General features: G+C 44.5%; 1 protein-coding gene across 1 annotated transcript in view; it reads left to right on the top strand.

Annotated features, from left to right (window-relative positions):
• The first annotated feature begins 3,150 nt into the window (after window positions 1–3,150).
• The window catches only part of RBM44 (RNA binding motif protein 44), a 40,176-nt gene continuing 25,242 nt past the window's right edge, over window positions 3,151–18,084 (top strand). Inside the window, exons 1-2 of the mRNA XM_048870168.2 lie at window positions 3,151–3,465; window positions 8,528–8,922. Coding sequence (XP_048726125.2) covers window positions 8,607–8,922 — 316 coding nt within the window. The 5' untranslated portion in view covers window positions 3,151–3,465; window positions 8,528–8,606. The remainder of the gene's footprint in view (window positions 3,466–8,527; window positions 8,923–18,084) is intronic.

The following is an 18,084-nucleotide window of genomic DNA, read 5'->3' as shown; positions in this document are numbered from 1 at the left end:
GATGACTGGAAAAAGGCTAATGTAGTGCCAATCTTTAAAAAAGGGAAGAAGGAGGATCCTGGGAACTACAGGCCAGTCAGCCTCACTTCAGTCCCTGGAAAAATCATGGAGCAGGTCCTCAAAGAATCAATCCTGAAGCACTTGCATGAGAGGAAAGTGATCAGGAACAGCCAGCATGGATTCACCAAGGGAAGGTCATGCCTGACTAATCTAGTCGCCTTCTATGATGAGATTACTGGTTCTGTGGATGAAGGGAAAGCAGTGGATGTATTGTTTCTTGACTTTAGCAAAGCTTTTGACACGGTCTCCCACAGTATTCTTGTCAGCAAGTTAAGGAAGTATGGGCTGGATGAATGCACTACAAGGTGGGTAGAAAGCTGGCTAGATTGTCGGGCTCAACGGGTAGTTATCAATGGCTCCATGTCTAGTTGGCAGCCGGTATCAAGTGGAGTGCCCCAAGGGTCGGTCCTGGGGCCGGTTTTGTTCAATATCTTCATAAATGATCTGGAGGATGGTGTGGATTGCACTCTCAGCAAATTTGCGGATGATACTAAACTGGGAGGAGTGATAGATACGCTGGAGGGGAGGGATAGGATACAGAAGGACCTAGACAAATTGGAGGATTGGGCCAAAAGAAATCTGATGAGGTTCAATAAGGATAAGTGCAGGGTCCTGCACTTAGGACGGAAGAACCCAATGCATAGCTACAGACTAGGGACCGAATGGCTAGGCAGCAGTTCTGCGGAAAAGGACCTAGGGGTGACAGTGGACGAGAAGCTGGATATGAGTCAGCAGTGTGCCCTTGTTGCCAAGAAGGCCAATGGCATTTTGGGATGTATAAGTAGGGGCATAGCGAGCAGATCGAGGGACGTGATCGTTCCCCTCTATTCGACATTGGTGAGGCCTCATCTGGAGTACTGTGTCCAGTTTTGGGCCCCACACTTCAAGAAGGATGTGGAGAAATTGGAGAGAGTCCAGCGAAGGGCAACAAAAATGATTAGGGGTCTGGAACACATGAGTTATGAGGAGAGGCTGAGGGAGCTGGGATTGTTTAGCCTGCAGAAGAGAAGAATGAGGGGGGATTTGATAGCTGCTTTCAACTACCTGAAAGGGGGTTCCAAAGAGGATGGCTCTAGACTGTTCTCAATGGTATCAGATGACAGAACGAGGAGTAATGGTCTCAAGCTGCAGTGGGGGAGGTTTAGATTGGATATTAGGAAAAACTTTTTCACTAAGAGGGTGGTGAAACACTGGAATGCGTTACCTAGGGAGGTGGTAGAATCTCCTTCCTTAGAGGTTTTTAAGGTCAGGTTTGACAAAGCCCTGGCTGGGATGATTTAACTGGGAATTGGTCCTGCTTCGAGCAGGGGGTTGGACTAGATGACCTTCTGGGGTCCCTTCCAACCCTTATATTCTATGATTCTATGACTGCTCATGTGGTGTTGCTTTCCTCATTTCTCGATGCTATTCCTTCTAAAAGAAGCTTAAAATAAATTCATTATTTTTGTAACGTTATCTTTACATATTAGAAATCCCTGTCATTTGTACAGAGAATTTTCCATTCAGTGATCTCTATTAATGTGGTCCACTCTACGAACAAAAGTTTTAAAACCAGTTTCAAATATGGCCCAAGCCCCTGGATGCCAAATATTACCATGTGTAAGCTGTTTCATGAATCAAAACCAAAGTGAAATGAGCTGGTGATCTCAGTCTGTTTCTTTGGTGAAGGGCCTAACCAGGACACCTCACTCAGGCCTTGGCTGATGGGTTAATGGAGACCATCTGATCTGCAGCAGTGTTTGGGACTGAGATACATTGATGGCAGTGTGAGGAAGCTTGTGTGGTTGGTGCCTATTCTATGGAGAAAGGGTGTGTTTCAGTTCACAGCCCTGTCAATGCCACTTACGTTGTGGATGCACTAATTTCATTTTTAAAGACAGATTATTTTATAAAAGTCCAAATAAAAATGGTGTATTCTAAAATATGTAGTGTGTGTAAGCTATTTGGTATCGGGAATGTGTGTTTGTACAGCATCTGGCATACTGGAACTATGCTATTGACAGGCCTAGAAGGTACAATTGTAATATCAATCCATATGAAATCAACCTGAAATATTTTAACATTCTAAATCTACAATGGTGTAAATTGTAAATACCTAAGGGACGGCACTGTCATAGGCGGCAAGTTATATGGGCCCGTGCTCCACCAATATTCAGGAACATGGACCCAGCTCCACCAGTGTTTGGGCTTATATTTTCAGAGCCGTCCCGGCCATAGGATGGACTGGGGCAACCGCTGCGGGCCCATGCTTTGGGGGGCCCTGCGCTTCAGGGGGATGTGGGGTTCAGGGAGCCCTGGAGGGTTAGCGGGGGCCTGGCACCGGCAGCAGCCAGAGACCCATCCCCAGCCTACGCCGCTCTGCCAAACCTCTTCCTGCCCCTTCTCTGCCCCGCCCCTGCCCCAACACGCTTCTTTCTGGCTTCCTCCCCCGAGCGACTCCGGGCGCTGGCGGGATGGAGCGGAGAGGAGTGGGGTGGGCTGGGGCCGGGTCGCTCGCTGCTAACCCCCCAGGCCACCCTGGACCCCGTATCCCCCTGAAGCAAGGAACCCCTCAAAGCGCGGGGCTTGGGGCGGTTGCCCCAGTCCGTCCTATGGACAGGCGGCTCTGCCTGGACCCGTTCTGGGCACCACCAAAAATTATACAAACCAGGTGCCCATGTGCTTTGGCTATTACACTGAAAAATAAGTATTTACTCGTTGGAAAGGTTTCCCTTTTTCCTAAAGCTAATCTGCTAGTTTGAGCCGGCTTTTAAATTACGCTGCCAGGCTTCCACGTGAACAACTAAAGATGCCCTTCCCTCCCGTGTGCACAGGGCAAGACTCCCGTTCAGGAGGCCGCTGCCCCCAAGGCCTCGCGTCCCTTTAGTGCAAGCCTCATGCCATGCCGCTGAGTGGTCTTATGAGCGGCGCCTCAGCCAGGGGCTGAACTGCAGCCCTCCCTGGCAGGGTGGCGGGTGCCCTACCACCACCATGAACCCGCGCTAGGTGGAGCTAGAGCGAGCGCACGGCCCCGGGGGTCAGCCTCTGCGCAGTATGCGCTGTGCTTTGCCCGCCATTTTGGCTCAAAGGCGCCTTCGCAGGGGGCCAGGGCGCCTCAGGCGCGCCCGTCCGCCCGCTGCCCCGGGCGCTGCGCAGGCTCCAAAGGAGGCCCAGGCGCGTGCTGGGAGCGGCCGCTCACTCGGCGCCCAGCTCCTCCCGCCGCTTTGCGAGAATGACCAATCAGAAGATAGAGCCGTTCTCCTGCCAGCCAATGGGGGTGGGTCGCGCCGTGCGCTCCCGGACCGAGGCTGTGAAGAACGGGCGGCCGCGCGCCGCCGCGGGGGGGCGAAGGGATCGTTAAGTTGGACGTTTGAGGCAAGCGAGGCCGCTCGTCCCGTGCGGGCCAGTGTATTGCCCCTCCCCCAGGTCTGTGCACGCGCCATTCGGTGCCTGTCCCCTGCTCCCCCCCCCCCCGAGCGCCCCTCCTCGGGTGTGGGCCCTTCGGCGCCTGTCCCCCCCTTCCCTCAGAGCGCCCCTCGGTGCCTGTCCTCTCCCCCCCCCACCGAGCGCCCCTCCTCGGGTGTGGGCCCTTCAGCGCCTGTCCCCCCCCTTTCCCCCGAGCGCCCCTCGGTGCCTGTCCTCTCCCCCCCCCGGAGCGCCCCTCCTCGGGTGTGGGCCCTTCGGCGCCTGTCCCCCCCTTCCCTCAGAGCGCCCCTCGGTGCCTGTCCTCTCCCCCCCCCCGAGCGCCCCTCCTCGGGTGTGGGCCCTTCGGTGCCTGTCCCCCCCCTTCCCTCAGAGCGCCCCTCTGTGCCTGTCCTCTCCTCCCCCCCCCCCCCCGAGCGCCCCTCCTCGGGTGTGGGCCCTTCGGTGCCTGTCCCCCCCCTTCCCTCAGAGCGCCCCTCTGTGCCTGTCCTTCCCCCTCCCCGAGCGCCCCTCCTCGGGTGTGGGCCCTTCAGCGCCTGTCCCCCCCCTTCCCCCAGAGCGCCCCTCTGTGCCTGTCCTTCCCCCCCCCCGAGCGCCCCTCCTCGGGTGTGGGCCCTTCAGCGCCTGTCCCCCCCCCCTTCCCCCAGAGCGCCCCTCGGTGCCTGTCCTCTCCTCTCCCCCCCTCCCCGAGCGCCCCTCCTCGGGTGTGGGCCCTTCAGCGCCTGTCCCCCCCTTCCCCCAGAGCGCCCCTCTGTGCCTGTCCTCTCCTCCCCCCCCCCCGAGTGTCCCTCCTCGGGTGTGGGCCCTTCGTCACCTATTCCTCCCCCTTTCCCCAGATCGCCCCTCGGTGCCTGTCCTCTCCTCTCCCCCCCCCCGAGCGCCCCTCCTCGGGTGTGGGCCCTTCGGCGCCTGTCCCCCCCCTTCCCTCAGAGCTCCCCTCGGTGCCTGTCCTCTCCCCCCCCCCCCCGAGCGCCCCTCCTCGGGTGTGGGCCCTTCAGCGCCTGTCCCCCCCCTTCCCTCAGAGCGCCCCTCGGTGCCTGTCCTCTCCCCCCCGAGCGCCCCTCCTCGGGTGTGGGCCCTTCGATGCCTGTCTCCCCCCACCCCCACCCCCCGTGCCCTGGCTGTAGCACCCCTCCTTGGGTGTGCCCCCCAGCGCCTGTCCTGGAGCCTGTGCCCTCTGTCCTGGAGTTCCTCTTCTCGGGCCTGCTGCACCTGCTCCTTGGTCTGTGCTGGCCCCCTGGTGTGCCCCTCCCCCAGAGTACCCCTTCTGCCTCATGCGGCCTCCCCCTGTCTCTTCTTCCGCCGCTGCCTCCTGCCAGAAGTTGGGACTGGGCCACGGGAGGGTCACTCGGTGATGACCTGTTCTGTTCATTTTCTCTGGGGCCCCTAGCATTGGCCACTTTCGGAAGGGAGGATACTGGGCTAGATGGTCTGACCGCTCTTATGTTCTCCCCCTGTTTATGCCCCCCCCCATACCCACTCCTGCAACATGTGCTTCCAGGGGTAGGTTGCTTGTCTGCAAATCGGGAGAGTGGTGTTCAGTTCCCAGATCTGCGACTGGCTTCCTGTGTAACCTTGACAAGTCACAAACTCAGCAGGGTCTACTACACGATAGAGTTAGGTCAGCGTAAGGCAGCTTACATCAGCCTAACTGTAAGCGTCTACACTGAGGGCTTGTTTTCACAACCAAGAAGATCGAAGCTGCTGCAGTCAATGCAGCAGGTGTTGATTTTGCTAGTCTAGTGAAGACCCGATAAATGAATGGCAGAGCGCACTCCGGTACTCCAGCTCCCTAAGAAGAGCAAGGGAAGTCTGCCAGAGAGTGTCTCCTGTCAACACAGTGCAGTGAAGACACCCCGAAGTCAATCTACGCCGCATCGACTCCAGCTAGGTTATTCACGTAGGTGGAGTAGTGTAAATTAGGTCAACTTACCCCAATAGTGAAGACAAGCCTTAAAATGTTACTCCCAACTATGTAATTCACTTACTACACCAAGTTAACTCCACCTTGGTCGATGTAGTTAGGTCAATACAGCGTAGACACTGTGTTGCTTACACTGACTATTGCTGTCTTTCAGAAGTGTCCCACAATGCCCCACACTGACAGTTAATTGGGTGCAAGCAGTCCTGGTGGGGATGAACCCCAGTGATACATGGAGCTTAGTTGGACATGCAAAAGCAATTTACTGTGGTGGCTGTAGGTTGACGTAACTTAGATTGACTTAATTTTGTAATGTAGACTTTCTTTGTGTGCCTTTCTTCCCAGTCTTTTCATTGGGGATAACAGCATTGCCTACCTTGGGGATACATACATTAAAGCTTCTGAGATGCTCAGGTACTCCAAAAATGGGCTGTGTAAGACCTTAAGCTAGATAAATGCGCAACAGTGGCATTTTTGCCCCTCTCAGCACTCATAATGAATATCCTTTTATTTCAGTTAAATAATCTAATTTGGACCCGAAACCTAAGCAAGTGGCTGAGTGTGACTGGGCCCCCCGTTACAGTCAGTGGGGCTCCACACCTAATACATTTTTGGATTAAGGTCTAAATTACATTTCTTAATTAAATTAATAAATATGTTCCTGTTTGTAAAATAATTGTTTTGAGACAAATATTTGGAGAATCTCAATCTTCAAAATTAAATCTCTTTGGAGTTAATAACTGTTAAACAGCACTATGAAACACTAAACATTACTGTAACTAGGACATATTGAACAGCTTGTTGAAACAGCGGGGATGATGTGAATGTCATATGTAGAAAGCTGAGTGGACTGAATTTAGGAAGCATGAAGTAAGATGGGCACTTCTGATTTCTTTGATTATGTAGAAAAGTTGTGCATTGTATGCTTCAGATTAATTGCGGTTTTGTTGCTTGGGTTTTCAGCTTTTTGTTTGTTGAGGGGGGGGCGGTTTGCTGCACACATCAGAGCTATCCAGTGTCTTGTACATTACTCATTTAAAAAAAAACAACTTCGGGAGTATTAAGAGATTTCTTTAAACATCTGGAAAACTTGCAGTTCTCTGGAAGTGCAGTGGGGGACTAAATGTATTGTTAAGCACATACATAGTATTTACGTATGTTAAAAAGGTTTCCATGTCAGAAGGAGAGACTTTCTGACAGTTGCCATTTAGATTTTCCCAAATATTCCAAATATCAGATTTTTCAAAACTTTTTGAGTTGCCTTTTCCCTGTGTTTTTCAGAAGGGCTTGATAGAAGGTCTTATATCTAAAGGCAACACTGTCCACAGCATAAAATATTGGAAATGGGTAGTTAGACCTTGATCCTGTGATTCACTCTACACAGGCAGACTGCTCCGCCCATGTGGAGCTTCACTGAAATCAGTTGGTCTGTCCACTCAACAAGTAGCAGGATCATGGTCTTAATATTGGTATGTTTGAAACACCAGTATGTTATGGGCACCACAGAACTTTTAATTCATAGGAGCAATTTAGCACATGGCAGGTGAAAGCATTGTAGATTTACATCCCCGTTTACCATGCACGTAGTCTCCGTGTTAGGCACGTCCTAAGGCAGATTCTTCTTCATGGATCTTTTCCTGTATTTTCAGATGTCTTTTTCCATCCTGAACCTCTGCAGTTGCTGCAACAAATGTATAGTCATCAAAGTAGCGAGCAGGGATCTAGCCTTCTGAGACTCAACAGCTGATGTTGCAGCACAGGTTTTCAGAGGATTAAGTAATAGAAAGACATTTCCCTCTTCCATTTTTACATTATCACTGCTATACTGGTAGCTCAGATTTAATTTAAGGCTTGGATTTTCATTTGAAATATATTCTAGTGTACATTTGCATGTTCACATAATATTTGAACATATTAGTTTGCTAGTTATGTAGTGAGTTAGTAGAAAACACTGAAATTCAAAGTAATATTTTTTTTAAATCTCAGAGATAAATTCGCTTTTTTGTAGATCCCATTAATGCAGGATGAGAGATTTGCCTTCAAATCCTGCTTTTTTGTGTTAATCTTTTAAATTTGATTTTGCGTTACTGTCCTGAGGATGGGGGAAATAATTTATTTTCCATTCCTATGATTTTACTGTTTCCAGTGTGCTAGTCAGAAAAGCCTGAAGTATTAGAATTGGTAGATATTACCTACTAGTCCTTACCTGTAAATTTAACTAAGCCCTAAAATTAAGACATTAAAGTTGATGGACAAAATTTAACAGTTTTGTGAGTGGGTAATAAGTTGTACTCCTGTTTAAAATGCGCTGAATTGGGGCCATTATGTTCAAGGTGGCTGAGAAATGATTGCATTGGAAAACATAACACAGAATTTCATGACTTTCCATATTTAAAATCTCGACCATAACATTACGTTAATGAAGTTCTCTGAATTTATTGTGTAAATATTTCATATTGAAATGAGCTAATGGGTGGGCGATCAAACGGATTGAGCAGTATGAAGTTTGCTATTTGCCTTATGCATTTATCAGACGAGGTCTCTCTGATAGTTGATTGAAAATACAGAAGATGAATACAATAGATTAATATACGAAAAAAGAAAAATGGTCAGAAATCCCACCAAAATGTTTGTTGATAATGCTGTTAATTTTCCAATGGATGCATCATATAGAGTAAAAAGGAACGTGTGGCATCATTTGTGTGCTCAAGTTTCTGTATTTGGGTAGTGGTTGTATTTCTTGGGGAATAACAGTTACCAATAACAGCCTTACTTTAGTAAGCAAAATATATTCATTATTTCCTTAGGAAATAGATAGTACTGAAGAAATGATATCATACAGTGAACAAAAAATCAGTAAGATGGAGAAATAGATAGCCTTTGTCAGTGCAGAAATCTGCCCACACCTTTTCCCTTTGCCACCTCAGTTGTCAGATACTATACCCTTTCTTGTTTTTTGTGTCAAAGCTGGATGTTTCTAATTACTAGATATTAACAATGATGTTTTACTCCCATAAACATGTAAATGAGCAAGAAGTAATATGGTGCAAGTTTGAGTAGAACATGGGAGTTTTGTGACTGAGTTTCTTTAATCCAGTGTTTTTAACTTTACTAAATTTTACTAATTTTTTGTTTGCATTTCAGGATTCATTGTGCATATAGCTGTTTTTGGCATACTGTCACCAGGTCACACGTGTGGACTAAATGCCACAAATCTTAAATCATGTCATGTCCATCTTATTTTAATGAAATTTCACCAATAGTGCCGGTGTTGTCTGTAAGGCCTGCTATTTCTGAGGGAATCACTTACTCAGCACCCCCTTTATATTTTCATCCGGGAACAACTGCTCAGTTCGCTATATTTGAACCACTCTCCAATCCTCTGATATCAAACCCCTATGTATTATTGCCCTCTGTCCAACCAGTTGCTCTTACTCCTGGGGCAACGAGATGTCATTACTGGAGAACTAGTACTACTGCAATGAATGCTTCTGGAATACATGTTCTAGAGAATCATAATACTTTTTCTAAAACTCCAGGTGAGTTAGTTCTGCTTTCATTAGGTTAGTAATATCTCTATACAGTAGTGTTTTGAGAATCTCCATAAAAGCAAACATGTTATATTCAAAACCTGTTTAAGGCAATATGAAATATATTGTGGGATTTTATAATAAATATATTATTGTAACCAGAAATCAGTTCCCTGTGCATGAACTGCATGCAGGATTGGGACCACATTAGGAAAAATCTTTTTTTCTATGCTGCAAAATAACTGTTTATGTAGTACATATTAAATATACGGTATTTGAGATTGGCAAATCAGACAAGACAAAAAAAGTACGTCAGTTAGCTGCCACTCTGACAAGTGAAACGATACCATATTTGAAATATTAATATTTTATTTCTCTTTTGAAAAAGTATTTTTAGGCTTCATGCTAAAGATCAACATTTATAGCATTACATGAGTATAGATACAAATGTCAAGAATCCATAACTTGAAGTTGTATGGAAGAATAATTGTTAAAATGAAAGATTAACTGTTCAGTTTTTGGAAAAACTTTACACCTGTCTGTGTACTGCAATATGCTTTGCTTTGATCTGCCAAAATCAGCTGAGTTGCTTCTGATATTGGTTCTTGGGATAAAACTTTTTAGGACTGTCAGCAGGGTATTTTCTGTAGAGGAGAAATGCACTTCTTTTGGCAGTTTTAGACCCAGAGATTGGCTGCAGGACACAATGCAGTCTCCTTTGTCTGGGGAGCCTTTAACTGAGGCTTTGAATTAAGATATGATATTGTAGGGAATCAATTCTTTGAGTAAAAGAAATGTAAATTTTACCATGAAAATGGTGGGGCGTGGCTATCCTGTGCAGTTGGTATTGCTTTCATTTTGTATTTTTAAAAAAATTGTTAGGAGCCCAGTTGCTGTGATAGTGTCTTGTTTCAATAAAATCAAATTGAAGTTAATGGTGTTTACAAATAACTGAGTTAAATGGATACTGTTACAGACTCATAATGTTTTCCTGGACTTTCTGGTCTTGTCTTATAAGTGAGTTACACTATTTGAATTTTTTCACATGCAGTAAAATTAGATTGGACTTTTGGCTCATATGTTGTGAAATTGAGGTTAATTGGGTAGATAGATTAAATCTGGAATGTATATAAAATTACCACAGCAAGATAAAAGTTGACATGGCACTTCCATTCTATATCTCTATTTTTACTTGCTTTAGAAATTGAGAAATTTCTCAATTTATAATACTTAGGACTGAAATTTCTTATGCTTTCTTTTAGTTCTGAATGCTAGAAAATCTAATCATTCAGTTTTGAGGTTGTTCTGTCATGAACAAGGGAGAGAACATTTTTAAGCTGTTACAGGTTTTTTTTATTTTAAACCTTTAAACTTGGTCTATATATAATCCTGAATGAGGAATGTATGTGTGATATATGCACACTTGGCAGTGTCTGGGGAAAATCTGGTTTTGTAATAATGATGATCTGGATATTTAAAAACGGAAGAGTGGTCATGTAGTTAGGAACTTCGCTTGAGAGATCCAGGTTTGTTTCCCTGATCTGCCACAGACTTCCTGTGTACCTTTGGACGAGTCACTTAGGGCTTGTCTACAGGAATGTTTCGTTCAGGGCAAGCTGGAGTGTGAATCTACCCCATACTAGCCTGCCATGGACTAAATGTAAATGACACCCTGCTCATGTGTATTAACAGTTTGTTAAAGCACTTTGGTCAGTTCTGTTTCAAAGAGAATGGAGTCAAAACATATTAACAAACGGTTAATGTTTCTCAGCAAGATACACATGGACAGTTAACCTGATGCAGGATAAGGTGCAGAGTAGATTCACATCCCAGCTTGCCATGAACTAATTGTTCATGTAGACAAGTCTTTAGTTTCTCTGTGCTTCAGTTTCCCATCTTAAAATGGAATAATAGTACTTCCTTACCTCGCAGAACTGATGAGAGGAAAAATACATTCAAGACTATGATGTACTCAGATGTTATGATAATGCAATCCATGTAAGTATCTTATACAGATAAAATAGGGTGCAGAGCATCTTTGTATGTGTCTACTAATCAGGATCTTTTACTTAGGCTATGTCTACACTGGCAACTGAATGACAAAACATTTGTCTTTCAGAGGTGTTAAAACACACACAGGTTTCAGAGTAACAGCCGTGTTAGTCTGTATTCGCAAAAAGAAAAGGAGTACTTGTGGCACCTTAGAGACTGACCAATTTATTTGAGCATAAGCTTTCGTGAGCTACAGCTCACTTCATCGGATGCATCGCCTTGATTATCATGCACATTGTAGGGAGAGTGGTCACTTTGGGTGAACTATTACCAGCAGGAGAGTGAGTTTGTGTGTGTGGTTTTTGGAAAAAGGGGGGGGGGGTGAGAACCTGGATTTGTGCTGGAAATGGCCCACCTTGATTATGATACACATTGTAAAGAGAGTGGTCCCTTTGGATGGGCTATTACCAGCAGGAGAGTGAGTTTGTGTGTGTGCGGGGGGGGGGGAGGGTGAGAAAACCTGGATTTGTGCTGGAAATGGCCCAACTTGATTATCATACACATTGTAAGGAGAGTGATCACTTTAGATAAGCTATTACCAGCAGGAGAGTGGGGTGGGAGGAGGTATTGTTTCATGGTCTCTGTGTATATAATGTCTTCTGCAGTTTCCACAGTATGCATCTGATGAAGTGAGCTGTAGCTCACGAAAGCTTATGCTCAAATAAATTGGTTAGTCTCTAAGGTGCCACAAGTACTCCTTTTCTTTTTTTGAAAACACACACACACATCCTGAAAGAAACAAGTTTTGCCAACGACAGGCGCCGCTCCTGCCGTTGGGGGTGGAAGATTTTTGTTGGCAGGAGAGCTGACAAACAGCAGCTACACTGTGTGCCTTTTAGCCGCATGGCTGTAGTGACACAGCTGTGTTACTAAAAGATGCGAAGTGTAGACCTAGCTTAGAGTGCATATAGCTCAGCATCACCTTGATGCTGCAATAGTTACTGTCCTTCAGTCTTCAACTTGTACGTATGTACCAGTTTATAAAATTTTTAACTGATTTCCTAGAAATTCAAATTATATTGTAGATGTACTGTTGCATCCTGGGATGAGTAAATTATTGAAGTGATAGCTACAAATGAAGGAGCAGTGTTTGAAAGTAGATGGCCTTACTGGTCAAATAGGCCTAATCTTATTTGATTTTACCCTTTAAGAATATTATGACATTGGATAGATGATGTGTAAGTTAGAGTATCACCCTTCCTGGAGTTTGTGCTTTATTTCTTGGTTGGAGTTTGAAAACTCCATTCCACTGTGACAATTTCCACATAATTTACGCTTTCATTAAATAAAGTTTGTAGCCATTATAGTTGCTATGGTAACCCTACAAATATTAACCTAATGTAAATTTGTGTAGTGCTGAGTTCCTGAATCTGAAGACATCTCTGGTGTTTTTGTCATTGCTTATGGCTTTCATAGAATATCAGGGTTGGAGGGGCCTCAGGAGGTCATATAGTCCAACCCTGAGCAGCAGCAACTAAAATTAACAACTTTAGTCAGTTTGACTTAAGCTACTCGGAATCCTCTATGTAGTAGTGAAATGGTCAATCATTTCAGTTTCATTCTTGTTGTATGTGAAAGCTAAGCACTGCAGCCAAAGCATGTAAGCTGTTGTCGCTGGACCACTTGGTGACCTTCCTCTTCTTTCCTCCAACCCCTCCTCATTCACCTGATGGGTATAGCTCTCTGCTTACTAGATGTCTAGTAAAATCTCAAATCCGTTTCTTGATACAATGGCTGTTCTTAATGCTACAGAATAATTTTTTTAAACAGGACTTTATTTTGAAATGGCTTGTTTTGCTGGCTTGGTTTTTGTCTGGTGTTATAAAAACACCTTGTGGCGAGAGCCCTGCATGGATACAAATTTATATGCGCGGATGCGGATATCCACAGATAGAAATCGGTATCTGCTGAACTGCACGGCTCTCCCGGGAACCGCAGCAGCGAAAGGAGCAGAAAGTGGGGCCGCCACTCCCAGTGCCCTGGGTTGGAAGCTCCTCCGGCTGTACCGCCCCTAGCCCTGTCCTCTGGTGAGGCTTTACAGACCCCAGACAGGTGACACAGCTGCGTGGAAGGACTGGGGGCCAGGCTGGGGGCGGTACAGATGCCCTGGAGGAGCTGCTGGCTCGGGGCACTGGCTCCCAGGAGCGGCGGCCCCAAGTTCTGCTTCTTTCACCATTGCGGTTCCTGAGAGAGCCCTGCGGTTCAGTGGATACCAATTTATTTCCACGCAGGGCTCTACTTCTAGCCTAGTAGTAATTTGCAGTACTACTAGAAGAATCGAGTTTGATTTCTGCTCCTTTCTTTGCTCTTAGAGGGCACAAGTAAAAAGAAAAACTCACTAGCCTAGTGTCACTAGGACTTGTGGCACCTTAGAGACTAACAAATTTATTTGAGCATAAGCTTTCGTGAGTGAGCGGTAGCTCACAAAAGCTTATGCTCAAATAAATTTGTTAGTCTCGAATGTGCCACAAGTCCTCCTTTTCTTTTTGCGGATACAGACTAACATGGCTGCTACTCTGAAACCTGTCACTAGCCCATAGTAACACCATGATAAGTTGTGTGTAAAACCACAAAAAGAGGAAATTCTAATAAAACCAGTTTGTAAATGCAATAATCCATGTTTATGTTGAGATTTTTAACTACACAGAAATCAGGAAATTCAAACTTAATGTTTTCACCAAAAAAATTAAAGCACAACTGAAGTGATTAGTTTAAAAAAAAAAAAAAGCTATCCAAATAACAGTTCACTAAATAAAAATATGTACATCTGCAAAGCTTGTTATAATAATTACCTATCACTGTTTCATTGTTTGTTCAGTGTTAAGGCTGTTTTCTTTATCAGTTAGAGGTAGCGTCTTTAATTCCCAGCAGAGGGAAACTTAGAAGGGAATGGATTTTGTTTCCCATTAGAAAGCATTGTTGTTAGAAAGTTTCCAAACTATTACTTTCTCTGAAGTTACTGTTTGTGCAGGATTTTTACTCTTGAGTCTCAGTGAACTTTTGCAAAAAGGGTAGAACTTAAGCTTTTTGGCCCCGAAGGTAGTGCATGACATTCTCCTCAGGGCACCCAGAATCATATGCCACTGTGTTACTACTTTGCCTCAGCAAGAGTGAGCTTTGCTGGAGCTTAAACTGTGTGTTAACTCACTGCCACACCAGCAAACTCCTTGAGACTCTACCAGTCTTAACCTTACCTTTCAGGTAATAATCAGTGAACGCAAGTTCCGCAGAGATGTCTACCTGCAGTGTCTGGTCCCTCTCCCTCAGCACTCATAAATTAAGTTTATTGCCTCCAAAGAGACAGTGCACACCACAGTGTGTCGGTTTTGCTGAGGTCCCACACTTGACTTTAATATACAGCAATGAGATGGTTTTGTAATAAAACAAGAATAAGTTTATTAATAAAGAACACAGATTTAAGTGATACCAAGCAAGAATAAAAAAGAGAGAAAAGATTACAAAGAAAAAACACACCTTCAAGTGACTGAAATGTAATCCTAACAATCTATATCTTTGCCTAAAACAGTTTCTCTCTTACATCAAGCTATCAGCAACTCCAGCCCTTCCAATACAAGGATCTGCTTTTCACAGAATTAGAAGGTGCTATCCCTTTGTCCCTTACGTGATGGATAACCAGAATGTCTTTTTGCTCCCCTTATATGTCCCAAAGTCTTTGCCTCAAGAGTCAGGAAGACCTCTTGGGGTTCAAGCTGGGGCGTGTCTCCAGGTGTGCTCGCCAAGCTGTTTACTCTGCTGCTTGTTAGCTGGATTGCTTTGTTTACCTTGTATGTAAATGTACTACTTTAATTGTCATTTGTAATCAAGCCTGGCATACCCGTAAATCCACATTCCATTGTCTAGGGCAGGCTTGTTTGTTATTGCCTCCAAAATGTATTTCTAGCACGCATACATAACTTTTTATACACCGCTCTTACGATATTCTTGACCAGCATACCAGTTTTAATAGGATACCATACAAGACACTGTTTGGCTAAATATTCTGACAGCAGTATGTTGTGTGCTCTTTGCCAGTGGGCATAAAGGGGTTCTTAGAGATGTGAGTCAGCTACCACTTCCCCACTCATTGTTAATCAGGCACTTGCTGAACTTCCAGTTGTTGTCCAGTAAAACGGTTCTTTTTTGACATAATTCAGCAAAGTAACTCCCCACAGGAGCATTTCTTCAGCTCCCACACCAATTCTATATCCCTTGATTCCATCGCTGTGTGGAACTTGCTTTTCAGCACTCCTTTGCATTTGTTTAGCACTTCTGTGCTTTGTGTCATAAGGCCTTGATTTCTTGCCTCGAGGTCCTCGGTCCTTTTGTTTTGGTGTTCGTGCCATGTCACCTTTTGTTTTACCTCTGAACTTTAGGGATTCCTTCAGTATTTCTTCATGAGGTTTATGTGATTTGCCTCAAGACCTTGGTTTCTTTTTGGGATCGTAGCCTTTTTTGTCTGGGTTTTTGACATTTTTGTCTTGAAGCCTTATTTTGTTACTTTGCGCTTGAGGATGCTTTCCTTGAGTCATCAGCATTTGGCTGTGACACTCTAGCTCCTGTGAAGCTAAACAATAACGATGAAATACAATTATAGAAGTGTAAAACTGCAGAACTATATAAGACATGTTGATCCGAACTACTCTTTTGTGCCTTTTTTTCTTTCATGCCTTTCCAGTTCCTAATGGACAACAAAAGTGTCTTCCTAAAGACATCCATAGTCAATAGCATTTTCAGCAAATAGGGAGCATGCCAATATGAATTCTTTTGTTTCAAAGGATAATGTCCTCTGATCTGTTTGAACCCAATCAAAATCCTAGGTATTTTTCATCAGTGAGAGCCATGACTTCCTGTATAAAGTTCCACCAATCTCTCTTCTTCCTTTAATCTTCAGGAAGTTGATGCAGGACAGAGCTCACATTCTCATAACTTTATCTTTTGCTTACCAATTCTGGTATTTAGATTCACTTGCTGTGACAAGTGGACTTTCCATTTTCCTTGCTGTTATCTTCAGAGCTTGTTTCAGAACTTAGGGCCAAATCTGTCTTCTAGATCCAGATTCATTCCTTGTAGCAATATGGATCTTTGCACCTGGGTAAATATACATTTCCAAAGCTCAGATGACGTACAGCAAGTTTGTCATAAGTGTCGTAAGCCATCTATCTGTTAGACAAAATTATAGTTAAAGTGGTTTCCTATTGAGCAAGAAACAGCGATATAGCCACTTTAATCTTGCTCTGTTCCAAGCACACTGGACTATTTAGTGTCTCTTCAAAAGAAGTGTGGGGTGGCTTTTGTCTCTGTTGAGATTAATCCTTTTACTGCAGGAGTTTTTAATCAAGTTCTAAGAAGCTTGTTTTTGTTCATGACACTGTAAATAAATAAACAAAACACCCTAATTACAGAATATCTTCTCTTTGGGTTTGTGCTCCTAACAAGAGACAGGTGAGATTCCCCCTTAGCTCTGAAGATTTTTGGGTTTCTCAAATTCCAGCTTCCCAGGTGAAACTGCCCCCACCACAACACCGTGTACAGGCAGTATGAAGAGAAATTTGGTGTGATGCAGCCAGTGCTCTTGATCTCTGACCACTTTGCAGCAAAGTCTCTGGCTGTTTTTTCCCCTGCCTATTGTATTATTTTATTTTGAGATGTGTTTTGATCTTTTGAGTTGTAATAAGTTGAAATATTTTGATGACTGTATGTTTAAGGAACAAGAAATTACTTGTAATTTTGTTTCTTTGAAGTTAACTTTTCACAGGATTCCCACTTACCTATCCCACCTCCCCTTACAGTTCGGGGTTCCATTCCAAGTTGATGTATTGCTGGTAGGACATTATACCATATCCATCCTTCAAATGAGGAGGTGGCTTTCCATCAGCACTTGCAGGATTCCTGGTTCTTGGGAGACATAGGACTCCACTCTTTCATTTCCATCTGCCTTTTTTTAGACAAGCTCCACTCATTTAAAATAGTTTCTGGGGTATAAGTCGTCTCCTCTGGCACAACTTTACTCCAATACTGTATCAAAACTGTTTGCATGTTATCATGACTTCAGTAATGTACGATGTAAATTTCTCACTGTATACCAATAAAAGAACTGATGGTTCAGCTCAGAAATAAATATTTCATAGAATCATAGAAGATTAGGTTTGGAAGAGACCTCGGGAGGTCATCTAGTCCAACCCCCTGCTCAAAGCAGGTCCAGCCCCAACTAAATCATTCCAGCCAGGGCTTTGTCAAGCCGGGGCCTTAAAAAGTTTTAAGTGTGAGAAAAGTGAGAAGATGGAAAGTTTACTTTGCCTCCTTTGCTTGTGTGATAAGAGAAGGAGCAGTGTTTCATCTAACTGGGTTGTGGGGACATCTGGAATTATATTAGATAAAATGTGTTTTCATTATACTTAAAATAAGTTAAAAATAGCAGATCTTTCTGGGGATTTTTCATGGTCTACCTGATGACTTCTGAGTGAAATTTTCTGTTTTTAGAGAGTATCAGAGGAGTAGCCGTGTTAGTCTGGATCTGTAAAAACAGGCAAAGAGTCCTGTGGCACCTTATAGACTAACAGACGTACTGGAGCATAAGCTTTCGTGGGTGAATACCCACTTGTCAAGGTTCCTCCCCCACTCTGAACTCTAGGGTACAGATGTGGGGACCTGCATGAAAAACCTCCTAAGCTTATCTTTACCAGCTTAGGTCAAAACTTCCCCAAGGTACAAAATATTCCACCCATTGTCCTTGGATTGGCCGCTACCACCACCAAACTAATACTGGTTACTGGGGAAGAGCTGTTTGGACGCGTCCTTCCCCCCAAAATACTTCCCAAAACCTTGCACCCCACTTCCTGGACAAGGTTTGGTAAAAAGCCTCACCAATTTGCCTAGGTGACTACAGACCCAGACCCTTGGATCTTAAGAACAGTGAACAGTCCTCCCAACACTTGCACCCCCCCTTTCCTGGGAAATGTTGGATAAAAAGCCTCACCAATTTGCATAGGTGACCACAGACCCAAATCCTTGGATCTGAGAACAATGAAAAAGCATTCCGTTTTCTTACAAGAAGACTTTTAATAAAAATAGAAGTAAATAGAAATAAAGAAATCCCCCCTGTAAAATCAGGATGGTAGA

The sequence above is a fragment of the Caretta caretta genome, chromosome 11, assembly GCF_965140235.1.
Source record: "Caretta caretta isolate rCarCar2 chromosome 11, rCarCar1.hap1, whole genome shotgun sequence".
NCBI lineage: Eukaryota > Metazoa > Chordata > Testudines > Cheloniidae > Caretta > Caretta caretta.
This window is presented reverse-complemented; position numbering and strand designations above follow the sequence as displayed.